We start from the raw sequence: 16,418 nt of genomic DNA on the forward strand, positions 1-16,418 counted from the left end.
CTGACACGTGGAAGAGATGGAAAAGCGATTATAAGATGGGAGTCTCTAAGTTATAGGGAGTCTCTAAGTTACGTTTATCGTAACTTACAGCCTTTGTCTTTTTCTTTCTGGCTAATTTCATATAGGTCCTTTTAATTGTTTCTATTTTCAATTTTTCTCAACTATGGATGTACTTGTCTTCTTCTATCCCTTATACATCTATTTCTCATTCTTTCTAAAGTTTTATTTATTTCTTTAAATAACAGTAAATGATTATCAAATTCATATAGGTCTGTAATTTCAGAATAGATCTCTGGTCCTAAATTTATTAATCCTATTCGTTCTTGTTCTAATAAATCTATTTTCTGATTTATTAAATTTATGTATATATTTATTACGTTTTCCCAACCTAATATCATATGATCTATACTGTCTGCTAATTCATGTATTGTATTAAATGCGTGTTGGTTCATAATGTTTCTGTTTTATACCAATATACTAAAAATTTTATAAATTCATCTATAAATTTCATTTTCTTTTGTATTAATATTTCTCCACCTGTTGTATCTATAGATCTTTCTCTAAGCTCCTGAGTTAATTCAAGTTCTATATTTCTTACATTGTTCTTATCGGTTTTTAGTGCTCTTATTAAGTCTTTTATCTCTTCTTTATTATATACCTTTAATGTGTATAAACTATCCGTTATAGCTCGTATAGGGTCCATGGAAAACTTGTCTCTGATACCATTTTTAACAGTGTGTAATGAAATAAAAGTGTAATGAAATGAAATGAAAAATTAAATAAATGAAAAAAAAAATAAAATCAAATACAGAATAATAAAACTGACTAAAACGAATTGTACTATAAACAACTAATAGAAACTAAATAGAATTATTAAAATTATTTTATAAACATGATGTTGATTCTTATTAAAGAAGTACGTGGCATTGTTCTACCCCTAGGTACAGAGATCCAGGTCTCCCTTTGGACCAGTAGTCCGCAACCCGAAGTGGTTTCCAACCTATATACTTCTTATATACTTCAAATTATATGTCAATTTCTTCGTTATCTGAATTTTCTATATCTCTGATGTATGAAGGTCCGGCTTCACAATTTGTATTTTCTATATATGCTTTAGCTATGTCAATTCCTTCATCTACTGTTAGTACAATTATATTGTGTTTTAAGTTATCTATTTCAATATGTTTTATGATTTTATGTTTTATTTCTTGGGGTAATCTGAGTGAATATACTGCTTCTAATCTTCTCTTCTTACTAGATCTTGTTTATCAAACAAGTAAGAACTCTGTTTGAATGATCCTATATTAAAGTCTATTATCATTATATAATCGTTATATGTGATTCTGGTAGTTGAATTTACCATATATTCTTTAGAGTTTCCTATCATGTTTTGATTAATTATATAAATTTGTTTCACTTCTGGAGATTAGCTCTTCCTCCATAAATCTCCTCATCATCAATCATCAACAATCTTCCACCAACAGATAAGGGTTGAGAATTATTACCTAAGTTATTCTTGTTTCTTTGCCTCCCGATCTTTCTCCAGTGACCTGCAGCCTGATTGTCCTAATTCCCTCAACAGCCTCCTTGCCTTAACGGGATCAGCGGACTCGAGCGGCTTTACTGTATGGATTCCAATCGCCGAGTTTAGAAACGTTGAATAAGTTTAGGTTTCTCCTTCCTTTCTGTAGGGTTTTTTTGTTTTTGATTAGTGATGTCTTGATTTAGGATTCTGAGCTAGAGAGTGATTTAGTTGTTCATATTTTTGGAGAATTAATCAGTTTTGAAAGAGTTTGGGTTCTGGGAATGATAACCTCCCTTTTCATTTCTTTCTTCCTCTATTTATTTCTAAAAAATGTGTATGATACATGATTACCTTATTGCCCTTTCATTATTGGGCTCTTACATCATTGATTTCGTCACTACATTATTACAACTTTTCTTATTTCAAACCATGTGTCTCTTTTGATTATCACGAGTCTTTGTTTTATTCTTCTTTTGTCTTTGACAATTACGGGCCTCTACTTTATCCTTTTATCTTGTCGGGCATCTTCATTATTTTGTCTGTCATGCCTTCTGCTTTATCTTTTTATCTTGTCGGGCATCTTCATTATTCTGTCTGCCATGCCTTATGCTTTATCTTTTTATCTTGTCGGGCATCCTCTTTATGCTGTCTGCCACGCTTGAATTTTATTTGCCAGTCAGCTCCATGAGCTGGTAAGTATGCTGCATAGTCTCGCTACTGCTTGGAAATCTCATTGTGCTTATTTCGTTGATGAACTCCAAAAGGATATTTGATGGTGTATTGTTGTCCTCCGAAGTTACAAGAATATAATTTTGGAATCTAATAATTGTTCTATAATTTCTTTTATAAAGATCTTTAGCTATACTCTATATTGCTTTTATTCCCCGGGCTCTACGGGTTCTGATTCAGGTTTTAGTAATCTACGGGACAGTTGTCTATTCAGTCCCTACTTCTACTTGGAAGTTCTTCGTTATGTGTCCTACGGAGATCATGTAAAATACTTGGTAGTCAACGTTCTGATGGTATTCTGGGCTTATGGTATAGAATTTTAGGTATATGGCTCTTTTTTGGGCGAACTTAGAGACTTCTCTGACTAATAATTCATCTAAGCTGGCTATTTTCCGAAGGTCTGTATTTGGGTATACTAGATCTAGGTACCCATATCGTGCTATTTTCCCAACAAGGAGTGAGTCTGCCCCTTTGGTAGCTATCATTCTAGGATACATATTTTTTCCAGGTGCTTTGAAAATGGTGTTATTGTGGGAACAAGTGGAATATACCCATATAGAGAACTGTTTATATTCTTCTTCTTTTGGACTTAGAGGAGTAGGTTTTTCTTCTTCTTATTCTGGAGTATTGTTTATCTTGATGAACTTTTTTGATGATGTTGTTGGTGATTCTACTTCTATGGAGATGGTTTTGTTAGAAGGTGGGTCGGAAATTGGTTTATGTTGTGGGAAAGGTCCACTACTGCTTCATGCATCTGTTGCATCTCTGTTTATTGGGCCAGTATTTATTGAGAGTACTTTTGCTAGGTCGCTTATGTATGATGCCAACAAGTGTACTCATTTCTCATGGGCTTCTGAGGCTTCTTTTATGTAGTTTATTGCATCAATTATATCTGATGCTTCTGTTTCAAGCCTTTGTATCTCGGCGTTTATTTTAGAGATGATTTTATTTGTTTCTCGATTCATCTCCAAATTCTATGTTCCTGCTAAGGAAATCTGCAAGAAAATTGTTAGTTCCTTTTATATGTATGATTTTAAAATTATAATAAGACAAATATGTTTGCCATCTATGTAATCTCCTATATTGTGGCTCATTGGGTAAAATCTTACTTATAAGAGAACTTATTTGGGAATTGTCTGTTTCTACTATAAATTATTTTTGGAGTAAAAATAATGAGAACTTTTTTATAATAATGAGAACTTTTTTATTCCTTTATATATTGCAATGAGTTCTTTTTCGTGTACTGGGTAATTGACTTGGGCTTGATTAAATGTACCACTAGTATATCGACAAATCTCGTTTATATCAGTCTTGAGAATTGCTCCCCAATGCAAATCAGATGCATCAGTTTGTATTACTAGTTTATTATTTTCTTTTAGTAGCCTTAATGAAGGGAGATTTTTACACTCTTTTTTTAAATTTTTTACAGCTTCTGTATGTTCAATACTCCATCCTCTAGTATTATTTTTTCTAAGTAATTTTTGGAGTGAATTTCTTTTCTTCGCCAAATTTTTTATAAATCCTTCGGCATAATTTAAACAACCTAGAAATTTTGTATTTGTTGTTTATTTTCTAGTTTGTCTGGGAAATCTACAATCTTTCTTCCTATATGGCTTTGAAGTCTGATTCCTTGTTTATCTAGAATCATTCCTAAAAATTCTATTTTCTTATGTTCTATAACTGCTTTTCTTTCTGACAGTACTATTCCTTCTCTAATACATATATTAATAAATTCTCTTAAATGCTTTCTATGATCTTCTAATGTTTCTGATGCTATTAATATGTCATCAACATAAACTATGATATATTTATAATCTTTGAATATTTTATCCATACGGCTTTGAAATATTTGAGGTGCATTTTTTAGTCCAAAAGGCATTACTAACCACTCGTAATGTCCTTGTGGGGTACTAAAGGTTGTATAAGGAATACTGTCATTTTCCATTTTTATTTGCCAAAATCCTGATTTACAACCAAATTTCGAATAATATGTTTTATTTTTTACAAGATTGATTAATGCTTCTTTATTTGGAAGAAAATATCCATCAAATTTCGTATATTTGTTTAATTCTTTATAATTTATCACCATTCTTGCTTTACCTCTAACTTGTTCTGATCTTTTTCTAACCATAAAAGCTGGACTATTATGTGGACTATTACTGTTTCTAATTAGCTTTAAATCTAATAATTCTTTTATTTGGATTTTAAATTCTTCTCTATCTTCTTCTGTATACATCATAGGTTTAAGTCTTATTATCCTATCTTCAATTAGTTCTATCTTTGCTCTAGGATGTTCTGGTTTCCATAATGCTAAAGGGTTTTCTTTATAGACTTGTTCAAGTTGTGATTTTATTGTTTCTAGTTGTATGTTATAATTCTTTCCCTGTTGTATTACATAATATTTTTCATAAATAATGTGATCACCACGCTGGGCTGGCTGAACTCTGTAGGGTTTAAATTCGCGAAGAACGCAAAGAATATGGTTACAAGGGGTTTTAAGGGTGATCATATACGTAGTTTGTTGGTAATATTGAAATTGTTGTATAAAATCATTTCCTAAGAGTAGATCACAGTCCATATGATCATATTGAAATATTTGATTAATACGAACTATTTTACTTCCTAAAAGTATTTCAAAATTTATTAATGATTGATTGACTTGTTCTTTATCTCCTGTTATTCCAATAATTTTTAACTTGCCGTTTGGTTTCCACTGATTTGATAAAAAGGATTTTATAATTGTAATCTCACTGCCAGTATCTATGAGAGCATATGTATCTATATCTTTTTCAATGATGTTTATTTGTATATAAACAGACATAGGATATTTTATATAAGCCTGCTTTAACATGTTTCACATATTATTTTTTGGCCTTCTATATGTAAGGTTATTTTATGCTTTTCAATTTTATAGTATTCCAGATCATTTAAAATTTAAAAAACTATTTCCTAATACTATATGTTTTTCCGGATCTGTTGTCATAAAAGAATCTATGTAACAAGATATTATTATTCTCAATCCTTCTATAATTATAGGGACTTTAACTTCTTGTTTACAGATATGTTTATTACCGTTGAAATCAGTATATTCATATGGAATTTCTTTTTCTTTTATTAAAAGTCCTTTATTTTTAGTGTGGTTCATATAATTATGGCTTGTACCAGTATCTATTAATATGGGTATTTTTGTTGTATAGTCGATCCCATTAAAATATTGTCCAAGTATTTTTATTACATTATTAGTTGGTGTAGATTTTACTATTTGTCTATCTGTACTCAGTCTTCTAGATGAACTTCCTCTTACTAGGGTTCTTCCTGCAAAGCTTATAGGAATGATGGAGTTTTCATCCTCCTTTTTTTAAAATTATTTTTTATCGTCTATGTTTAATTCATAATTTATTGGTATTTTATATTCTTGAATCATAGGTTCTATGAATGATGCTATGTCTTCACATTCCTTATTTATTTCTATATAAGGTTTATTTCCATAAATCTCTCCATAGTTTGAATTACAAAAACTATATAGGGCAGAGTAATGTATTGTCATTATTCTATTTCCTTCTTTCATTAAATTTTTTCTTAATAATTTAAAGTGCAAACTTAACGTTTCATCTATATTTTTATCTTTGATGTGTACACAATATCTAGGGTGACATGTGAATAATAATTTAGTATAACATAAGTTTCCTTCTATTGTTCCTAAATGTCCTATATTAGGATCATTAAATCTTTGGTCATGTATTGATAAGACTATGGGACTATCTATTCCTTCTTTAAAAAGAGATTTTACTAAAATCTATATTTCTGCTAAATATACATATTGAATTTTTTCTCTTATTGATTCATTTTTCACTTTCCTTAGTGCTAAGTCTATAGTCCTTTTATTTATTAAACTAAACCTTATATTTCCTTCAGCTTGTGTGATCGTTACGGCTTTTTCTTGCTCATAATCTTCATGTAATACTATTCTTTTCCTTTTAAACATGTCTCTTAGTCTATGTATTATTCCGTATTCTGGTTTTTCCATGTCCAATTTTAAAAGTTTATTATATTTTTCTTTATTAAAAGTGGCTACAATACTATATCCTGTTTTATTTTCTTCCTTTTCTATCTCTTCAATTTCTTCAATTTTCTCTATTTCAGTGTTTTCTTTTTCTTTATTTAGACTCATCTTCAGATTCCATGGCCATATAAACTTCCTTTCCTTCATAATCCGATATATCACTTATCTCTTTTAAATCGCTTCTAATTTCTTCAAAATCTTCTTTTAGTAGTCTAACCTTCTTTTTAGTACAATCTGGACTAATATGTCCCATTTCTCCACAATTCCAATATTTACATTTAGATTTATCTAATTTTCCTTTTTGATTTTTATATTTTCTTTTATAATATTTCCTCTCTGGTTTTCTATATTTTCTTTTAAAGTTATTATATTTTTTGTATTTTTTATATTTTTTCTCTTTTTTGTAAAACTTTCTTTTTCTTCTATAAGGAGTATAACAACCTCATTGGGTTGGCATTTCTGTTTTTTCACAACATATTTCTCATATATTTCGGCTTTTCTTCATTAAACTTCTTTGGATACATATCTCACTTAATCTCATATTTAAAAATCTTATTCTAGATCCTAGCGTATCAGGGTATCTATTAATGGTACTATATTTTTCATATTCATTTAAAAAATATCCATTCCAGGGGTATGGTAATTTGGAGTAGTACAAATTTTTATAAACATTTTGATCTTCATTACTAAAGAATTGTGTATAATAATATTTTTTAAATTCACAAGTGTATTCTTTGACAAAACACATGTTACAAATGGTTAAATTTATTAATTTCATTCTTGCCTCTAATTTGTCATTTTTTGTTTCTATTGCTGTATTTTCTAACCAATCTTCTCCTAAGAATTCGCTAGCAATATATTCGATTATTCTTTCGATTCCTAATGCTTTACTTCTTGTTAGAGCTATTTTGGTTGAATCTTTTATTAATCTTTGTGTATCTTCACTTAGTCCTTTCCACCAGTTAAATACGTCTCTTGTGAAACTGGCTATTAGGATGTCAGCAAATAGATTTATTTTTTCTTCTTCTGTATCTAAATTCCAATCATCCTTGGAACCATTATAAGTAAAAAATAGTCTCATTTGCATTCCCCATTCAACTAAAGCCTTACGGGGATCTAGTTTACAATCTATATCTAAAAATGTTCATGTATTACTTATAGGTACTAATTTATCATTATTAGGTTGGTATTCTTTTTTCTAGGGAGTATTTTTTGTGGGAGGATAATATTAAAAAAATGGTCTATTTTTCCTTTTATTTTCATATCTATGACTTGGTTCTGCTACATTCGGTTTCAACTCTGGTCCTCCAGCAGTATTCATTTTTATTTGATATTCTTTTTCAAAATCTTCTAAATCACTGAGGTTTATATCACTAAATTTTTCAGTTAATTCTTCTAAGGTGTCTTCCATTAATCTGAATCACTTGGAGTTGCTTCTTTTTTTTCTAGTTTTTCTTTACCTTTTTCCTTATTTTTTAATTCTGCTTTTAATTTTTCTATTTCTTCAAGTATTTTTGGATATTGAGTTTTCATAAACCAATCATCATAGCTTCCTGTTTGAGGTTTTTCTATGGGTTTCTTAAAGCTTGTTCCAATTGTTCCTGATTTTAGTATATCAAATCTTTCTAATTTTTTATTTTTCTTTTTGCTTATTTGTATTACAGATAATTCTATTTTTATTTTTCCTATCTCTTGTTTTATATCTTTGATTTCTTCTTTAAGGTTTAAAAGTATTTCTTTTAATTCAATTAATGTAATTTCCATAAAGTTTAAGGGTGCCAATAGATATTCTACTTCTTGAATGTATGTTACATGCAACGTAACATAGTGTTGGCGTTATAAGATTATTATAACCGTTAACGAACAACTTTCTAATCTGTAACCAAAGGCTGGTTGGATTTCCTCTGGGCCCAATTGGAACAGGCCCATTAGCATGAAGCCAGTCCAAATGAAAAAGGACAAAATATTACATTCATTGCGTACATGGAAAAGCACTCGCAGAAATGAGGTTTTTGGTGCGTACGGGGCGTAGATCATCACAATACTTGTGCTTTTCAATTTTCGGCGACTGATTGCAACTGTTTACTTGTTCACCTACTGGGTATCCACCTTCTGGAATCTTGATTGGTGAATACTTCACCGCTACTGCTCGTGCTACAGTCCCGTGACCATTTCTTCTTGTTTAATCTCACTTTCATTAAGAAAAAGAAATCAAACTTCTGATGATATACCAAATGAAAGGGGCAATATTATTGGCCCTTGGTTCTTGTACCACATATTTAGAAATTGCATGATATTGATAGGTTGATGCATGTTTTAAGAGCATTACAGTCGTGTATTTTTCAAAACGTACGTTAAAAAAAATGCAACATGCAACATGCAACATGTGAGTAGTCCTTCTAAGTTCTAATGATCAAACCCCCACTACATTAGTTTAAAATTTTGAAAGTTTAAAAAGAATTGGAAAAACATAATCTCTTCTAAACATTAAGAATTTAATTATCAGGGGCAGGTGCAGGAGCAGGTGCCGTATAAAAAAACATTTCCTAATTCAAAATTGTGGTAGTTGAAAACCAGTGTCTAATCTAATCCATAGTGTACAGAGGTCGAGTAGAATAATGTTTCTAAGTCGATACGTGTCCTAATTTGACAGCAGTTGCATAGACAGTCTATGAAACCTTAAGTGTCGGAATAACAGAACCAGAATCGACTTCCTCTGCTGCTCAGTTGCAGCTTTTCACACTCTTTCCTTCAAATGTACTCCTGTCTCTGATCACTAACGTCTCACCCAATCCCCTCTTCAAACTATTAGATCTCGTCCCCTCTCGCAAAATTGATGACTCTCAAAACTAAATCCTAAAAAAATAAAAAAACAAATGGTGGAGATATTATCGTTAGGGCGGTTTCACTTGCACCAAAACCGACCGGACCTGCGCCGGTGGGTCCCAGCATTCCTCTCCTCTCACAAGACCCTCTTCACCGTGCTGTGGCTGGCCGCCTTCGCTTCTGTCTTCATCTGGCAGCGAAACGCCGTCGTTGGGGGCTTCTCGTTTCTCAGATGGGGCGTGGCTTCGAGGCCGATCCCAAGGTTGAGACCCGTGGCGTTCAACTTGACGGATTTCGGCGGAGTCGGCGACGGCGTTACTCTCAATACGGAGGCCTTTCAGAGGGCGGTTTACGCGATTTCGAAGCTCGGAAAGAAAGGCGGTGGCCAGCTTAATGTGCCGCCTGGAAGGTGGCTTACTGCTCCTTTTAATTTAACTAGTCACATGACTCTGTTTCTTGCAGATGATGCTGAGATTCTAGCTATTGAGGTCAGTGTGACTGTTTTATTATTATTCTTATTATATGTGTTGGATTGGAAATGATTAATTGGCATTGCGCCATTTCGTTTAGGATTTTTTATAGTAATGAGATCATGGCTCTCTGGAATTCCAGTAATTTATATAAAGGTTGATGTGGATTCGTTTTAGTTGTGCAATTCTGGCGTTCTGTTTCTTTTTTGGGAAATATTATTTTGTTGATAGAATGGATGGTTTCTTATTCTTTGGCAATTGTAAGCTTGTATTATATTATGATTTAGATGGTGGCTATATACTGCCTTGTCAACTTGCTCAATCCTTGTTTATAACATTCATTCTGATTAGATCATATTAGCTCTTCTCAACATAATTAGTTGGAAGTTGGCTGATTTCGCTCTGATTCCTTGTTGCAATCATTTCCTCAAGTTCATCATACATCAACAGTGTGCTATCTGTGTGAATGTGCGTTGCGAGATGTTAAGACTTTGATCTACTAGGAAGTAGGAACTGTATTCTTTATATAGTTAAATTTCGCTGTTGGTTTCCTCAATTTTTAAGTCATAAAAATCTTCTTTCTAAATAGTTTGCATTGTTGTATACTGCTATTTATTTCCTTTCTTGATTGAAATATTTTCCTATGCATATCTAGTTTAACAAACTGTCATCACTATTGAAATTTTGACATTATAGTTGTGGAAGTAGATCTAGTTTTTCAAACTTCTTTACCTCAACGATTTCATTTATTATTTTACCTCTTTCAATCTCTAATCATCGAAAGATATTGGTTATATTGGATCTCTCATTCTTATGTAATATTTTAACAGAATGAGAAGTACTGGCCACTAATGCCTCCATTGCCTTCATATGGTTATGGGAGAGAACATCATGGCCCTCGGTTTGGGAGTTTCATCCATGGTCAAAACCTCAAAGATGTTGTAATAACAGGTTGGTTCATCTTTCTCGGTTCAGTTTTATTGCTTTTTTATATTTATTCTTCAATGCCTTTGACTTTTTCTTTGTCCATTTTTCTTCTGCTAAATAATTTGTCATACTGATCAAGTAGAAAGGCCTTTATTTGGAAACTTGACTGATATAAAATGCCCAACACTAGAGGTACTAGTAAAAGGAATTCCTTTTTTTTTTAAGTTCTCAAGACTTCTATTAATCTTAAACTAATTCAAGATTTTATTTACACATCCTTGTGTTTTGATATAAGATTCAGAGTTTTTAGTTGAAAATTTATGGTTAACTGTCATATAAACTTAGTCTAGTATATCTATTAAGAATCTTTTTTATAGGTAAACTTGCCTTGGCCCTATCATCCTGCTCGGTATTGCCCGTGACTCATACTAGCATCCCGCTAGGAATTGCCCATAACTCATATTATAACTTCTGTTTAATAATGCTCTAATAAAAAGGAAAAATATATAATAAACAAAAAAAGAGGCCGATCTCATAAGAAGGCTATATTATGTTATCTAACACCAAAATGGTGTTCTGTGGAATGCCCCAACTCGGAAGCATGTCTTTTCTTTATCGTAGTTTGGCTTGCTTAAGGAGCTAAAATGGAATTAAAAAGAGGTTTCGCTTTTGGTGTCCTTCTTTCATAATAAAAAGCATCAAATCTGACTGGATCTGTACCAACTGAAAGTGCAGGTTTCAAAACAAGTCTGATTAACCATTGAACACACTATTGTTTTGATTGTTAAATGTTGTACAAATATAATAGAATCTATCTACATATAGCAAAGGAGTGTAATCAGGAGACCCTTTTCGGATATTAAGGTCATTTTAGGAGAATCTGGATTGTGGGATAGCTAGTTCCTGAATGCCTTTGCCTTTTGACCTTAAATGTCACTGGCTGTCTGGCTGGGCTACTCCACAGTGGTATGCCTCCCTTAAGTATACTCAAAACATAACTTTCTTACTAGAAATTACAATCTATGTTACAGTAACAGAGGAGTAATCAAAAAGGAAGGAGAAGATTCTTAGCTACTCCGGGGATTATAGCTATCACTGACTTGTGCAATATGAATTTGTTTAGTTGAAAATTAACTCCTTATTAGTTGACCATAAAGGTTTGCACTGAATACTGATATGACTGTAATTCTGGTTAAAATCAATCCTTGCACCTTTCTTTGTTGTAAATGTTGATCTCCTGACTTGGTTTGATTTGGTTTATGTATCTGCTGACCAACAGGGCATAATGGTACTATCAATGGACAAGGACAAGCATGGTGGAAGAAATATCGCCAAAAGCTTCTTAATAACACTAGGGGCCCACTTGTGCAGATAATGTGGTCTAGTGACATTCTCATCTCTAATATAACTTTGCGTGATTCTCCATTTTGGACCCTTCACCCATATGACTGCAAGAATGTAACAATCAGGAATGTTACGATTTTGGCTCCCATATTTGAAGCTCCAAACACTGATGGAATTGATCCCGGTAAGTAGTAATAGTCTGATCTTTATTTTTTGTTTTGGCAATTGGCTAACATCCTAACACAGCTTTAAGTGAACACATTTAGCCAATCATAGATTAAAACTAATGTGAGCCACGAATTACACAATTGTATAATGTTAATTATTTTGAATTCAAGCCAGAGAAAGTGAAATAGGAGAGAAAAATGATCTAAAAGGCATTTAAGTGATCGTGATGAAGGATGGGAAAATATTCCACTGCAGAGGTTTTATATTATAAACCAAATGAACTTGATTTGTGCACTGGCTGTGAACCATTTAAGGATATTATAAATTGCAACCTTGTAATAAGGTAAATATGAATACATCACATTGGATGCCTCAAAATCTAGACTTTCATTTCCAAGATACAGCTATTTGGTTTACTACAGTAATTCTCATCTGTGAATTTTATTTTCCATTTTCTTGTTTCATTCTGAATATGACTAACTCCTAATTTTTTATGCATAAACAGATTCATGCGAGGATATGGTGATTGAGGATTGTTACATAAGTGTTGGGGATGATGCAATTGCAATAAAGAGTGGATGGGATCAGTATGGAATTGCTTATGGACGACCTTCAATGAACATTCTCATCCGTAACCTTGTTGTTCAATCTATGGTCAGGTGAAATTTCTTGTATATTTTACTCTCATTTTATGCTAGTTGCTTTGATGTTCTCGCAAAGTATTTTCTATGATTACATGTGTATGCATAAGCTCTATTCATATGTGTGCTTGAATAGTGCGCATAATTGAATCTTTCAGAAGTCTCTCTTCATGCTTGATTGTGCCTGTGAACTTTAGCATGGGTAGTGTGTGCCTTTATGTTTATGGTCTAAATTATGTAATTGTCCCCAAGAGCGGAGCCCGTGCCTAAGTAATATCCTCTTTTGTAGTTACCTTATTGCTAGTTTTTGAGTCATCCTCTATAAAAGTTGGTATAAATGCTTGGTTTATATTCCAAGTATGATAAGCTAGTTTCAAGTCCAAAATTCTTCGCCCAACTTTTAATGTATTTTATACTCTTGATTTTATTTTGTTTTAGTAAATTATGGGCAAAATAAAAAGGAAGATCTTATCATTATTCTTGATGATGTTATAATTGTTTCAGTGAATTGGTTTGGTCAGTTTTTAAAAAAGCAACGCGTATCTCTCTACAGTCGCGAGGATAAAAGTTGTTCGATACATGTAATTATATTTGTGGGTAAAAGCTCATTTAGTCCCTATATTTTAATATTAGTATTTATTTAGTCCCTATATTTTTTAAAATGCCTCGAAACATCCCTACCGTTACTTTTTATTTCTTTTGGTTTACTTTTACAATATTACCCTTTTATAATAATTTTTTATTTGGACATTAATAAAAATAAAATAATTAAATTACCAATTTAACCCTAAAAATTATATTAATTTTTAATTGTCAATAATTAAATTATTACTTTTTATTTCTTTTGGCTTACTTTTACAATATTACCCTTTTATAATAATTTTTTTATTTGGACATTAATAAAAATAATAAGTAAATTACCAATTTAACGCTAAAATATATATATATATATATATATATATTAATTTTTAATTGTCAAAAATTGTATGCAAACTACCAAGTGTGCAAATGGTGCTTGTAAAAAAATTAATATAATTTTTTTTATTTTCTAGGGTGAAATTGGTAATTTAATTATTTTCTTTTTATTAATGTCGAAACAAAAAAATTTATTATAAAATGGTAATATTGTAAAAGTAAGCCAAAAGAAATAAAAAGTAACGGTAGGAGTATCAATACTTTAACGGCATGGATGTTTCAAGGTATTTTTAAAAATACAGGGACTAAACGGACACTAATCTTAAAATATAAAGATTAAATGAGCTTTTATCCTTATACTTATACTTATACATATGTATGTAGGGAGGCAAAAATTAGCTGTCGTCTTATGTAGGAGTAATTGCATGTCTTCTCTCTTTAGATGGTAACTGAGATCCACCTTGCCGGTACTGTGGAACAGTGCAGGTGTATCCATAGGTAGTGAGATGTCTGGTGGCGTGTCAAATGTGACGGTTGAGAACCTCCTTGTGTGGAGTTCAAGGCGTGCAGTTCGGATCAAGACCGCCCCTGGAAGGGGCGGATATGTTCAAAATATAAACTATCGGAATCTGACATTTGACAATGTCCGAGTTGGGATTGTAATCAAGACAGATTACAATGAACACCCAGATGAAGGTTATGATCCAAAGGCTCTTCCAATACTTAAAGATATAAGCTTCATTGGAGTCCATGGTCAGGGAGTACGCGTGCCTGTTCGTATCCATGGAAGTGAAGAAATTCTGGTAAGAAATATCACTTTCCAAGATATGTCAGTGGGATTAACATACAAGAAGAAGCATATTTTTCAGTGCGCCTTCGTTCAAGGCCGTGTAATAGGGACCATCTTCCCTGCTCCTTGTGAGAACCTTGACCTGTATGATGAGCAGAAAAGGCTCGTCAAGCGCTCTATGTCCCAGAATGTAACAGATATAGATTATGATTTTTGAGGTGTCGGGTCCGCAACTTCCTGTGCCTGTCTTTTGGGAGGCCAAATGTATTGTTGGTATTAGATAACCATAATGGGCGAAATTAGAGCAGCAGTTGTTTTTATTTTTTATTTTTTATTTTTTTTATCTTTTTACCCCTTCTTTTGGGGCTCCGTTTCATCTTTTCTTACTTGAAGGAGTTGTATGTACAGAGAATCTTCAGTTGTTAATACATTCACGAGGTTTATTGAAATGCATAATTTGTACCGCACCACCCATTTCTCTTGAACCAAAAGGGGCTACCGAATGGTGAATTCGTTCTTAAATCTTGATTTCTGAAAATCCGATAAAATTCTGCAGAAGTAATGGTTGAATTGCTGGCAGCACCTTCATTAGCTCTTGTGTTGAAAATGAAAAGAATTATTTGCTGCTCTGCAATGTGGATGAGGAGACAAAAACGTTCACAGTAGCAATAGGGTCCAGTTTCATGAACTTCCAAAAAAATAAAATAAAAAATAAAAAATCTATCTCACCACAACCACAAGCCTTTTTAAAAAAAAAAATTTTTTTAAGTGTGTCAATACAAATCTTAACCATTATTGTCAGCAACCCAACGCTGAATTGGTAAGAGTCTAGCATTAAATTTTTTAGGTTCATTTGCCATATCATCAATTTGTTTTACAAAATAACAAAAGAAAAAAAAAAGGAAGAAAAATATTGGGCACTTACCGTACAACCAGCATGTCGCTTATATAACCATGGAGGTAGGCTAAGGTCGCGTCGCTTGGGGCTCGCGGTTGATCACTTTTGGCTTTTTTTTTTTTTTTTAAGTCGTCGTATTGAGTGGCTGTTGAACACTTGACAGCACAAATAGAAACAAAACTAGTATCAGTTTTTTTTTTTTTTTGTCAGGTCCTTCTATGATACCGTAATTTTTTTTACAACATCAATAATGTAAGAAATATATGCCATTAGATCTAATCAACGGTACACATTATTTTTATTAATGAAAAATTTAATCATTTAAAAAATGCTATAATCGGTTAACAAACCGGTTGAAAATGTTGTTTTAGATTAAAAAAAAGAGATAAAATTTTGATAAAATACAATCTCTTTATTTATCTCATAAATTTAACCATTGGTTTTTTCTTCTCTCATGTTCTTGAAGGAAATTGGATTCTTGAAGAGTGTCTCAAGTTCCTGAATGATTAACCATTGACATGTTCAAGAATTTTACCTCTGAGAAACTCGTGATTCATCTTCTTCATCGCACTTTCTCTTTCGACTCGAATTCATCCCCTCAACAAAGGACGATCTGCAATTGAGTTTGCATCGTCATCTGAGTCATCTCAACCTCTGATTCTGTTCTCCTTCTCTCCGCCTCGCCCTTCAATGCCTTCCTTGATTTGATCATCTCCAGCTCGACGAGTTCCTTCTCACATGATCTTGCACACTTATTAATGTAGTTTTTTTCATACCATTTATAAATCTACTGGCAGTGGAAACACCTCCTACTCCTGTCATAATCTGAGCAAGCCAATTTAGCTTTGCCTCTACGTTCTAAGATATAACCACCACATCAGGCAATGAATCCAGCTGCACTACAGAGTTCCACGGAGCACAAGAGAATTTTCCCGTTCTCCAGCAGAGAATGCCACCGCCAAATTCGACTGCCAACGCGGCCAGACCCTGGTGGGCGGCGACCTGGAGAAATGTACCGGTCAGGCTAGAGAGATTGGATTCTGTTTCTTCCTGTACAACTTCAGCAGCTCCTCGACAAAATGAATTTTCATGTGGTACTGTCGGAAAGATCTCAATTGACCA

At 32.5% G+C, this 16,418-nt stretch overlaps 1 protein-coding gene across 1 annotated transcript; it reads left to right on the top strand.

Annotated features, from left to right (window-relative positions):
* Window positions 1–8,912: 8,912 nt before the first annotated feature.
* LOC18055369 (probable polygalacturonase) lies at window positions 8,913–14,847 on the top strand. Its single transcript, XM_006452778.2, has 5 exons — window positions 8,913–9,631; window positions 10,444–10,564; window positions 11,820–12,068; window positions 12,558–12,711; window positions 14,090–14,847. The coding sequence occupies exons 1-5, from the start codon at window positions 9,194–9,196 to the stop codon at window positions 14,613–14,615; spliced, it is 1,488 nt and encodes a 495-aa protein (XP_006452841.1). The 5' UTR covers window positions 8,913–9,193; the 3' UTR covers window positions 14,616–14,847.
* Window positions 14,848–16,418: the final 1,571 nt, after the last annotated feature.

This window comes from Citrus clementina, unplaced genomic scaffold (assembly GCF_000493195.1).
Source record: "Citrus clementina cultivar Clemenules unplaced genomic scaffold, Citrus_clementina_v1.0 scaffold_1, whole genome shotgun sequence".
NCBI lineage: Eukaryota > Viridiplantae > Streptophyta > Magnoliopsida > Sapindales > Rutaceae > Citrus > Citrus x clementina.

Bases quoted from the DNA above. Each gene is read 5' to 3' on its own strand.
- LOC18055369 (XM_006452778.2), top strand. From the start codon at position 9,194: ATGGTGGAGATATTATCGTTAGGGCGGTTTCACTTGCACCAAAACCGA. The intron at 10,565-11,819 runs GTTGGTTCATCT...GCTGACCAACAG, and splicing joins CAAAGATGTTGTAATAACAG to GGCATAATGGTACTATCAAT. The intron at 12,712-14,089 runs GTGAAATTTCTT...ACTGTGGAACAG, and splicing joins GTTGTTCAATCTATGGTCAG to TGCAGGTGTATCCATAGGTA.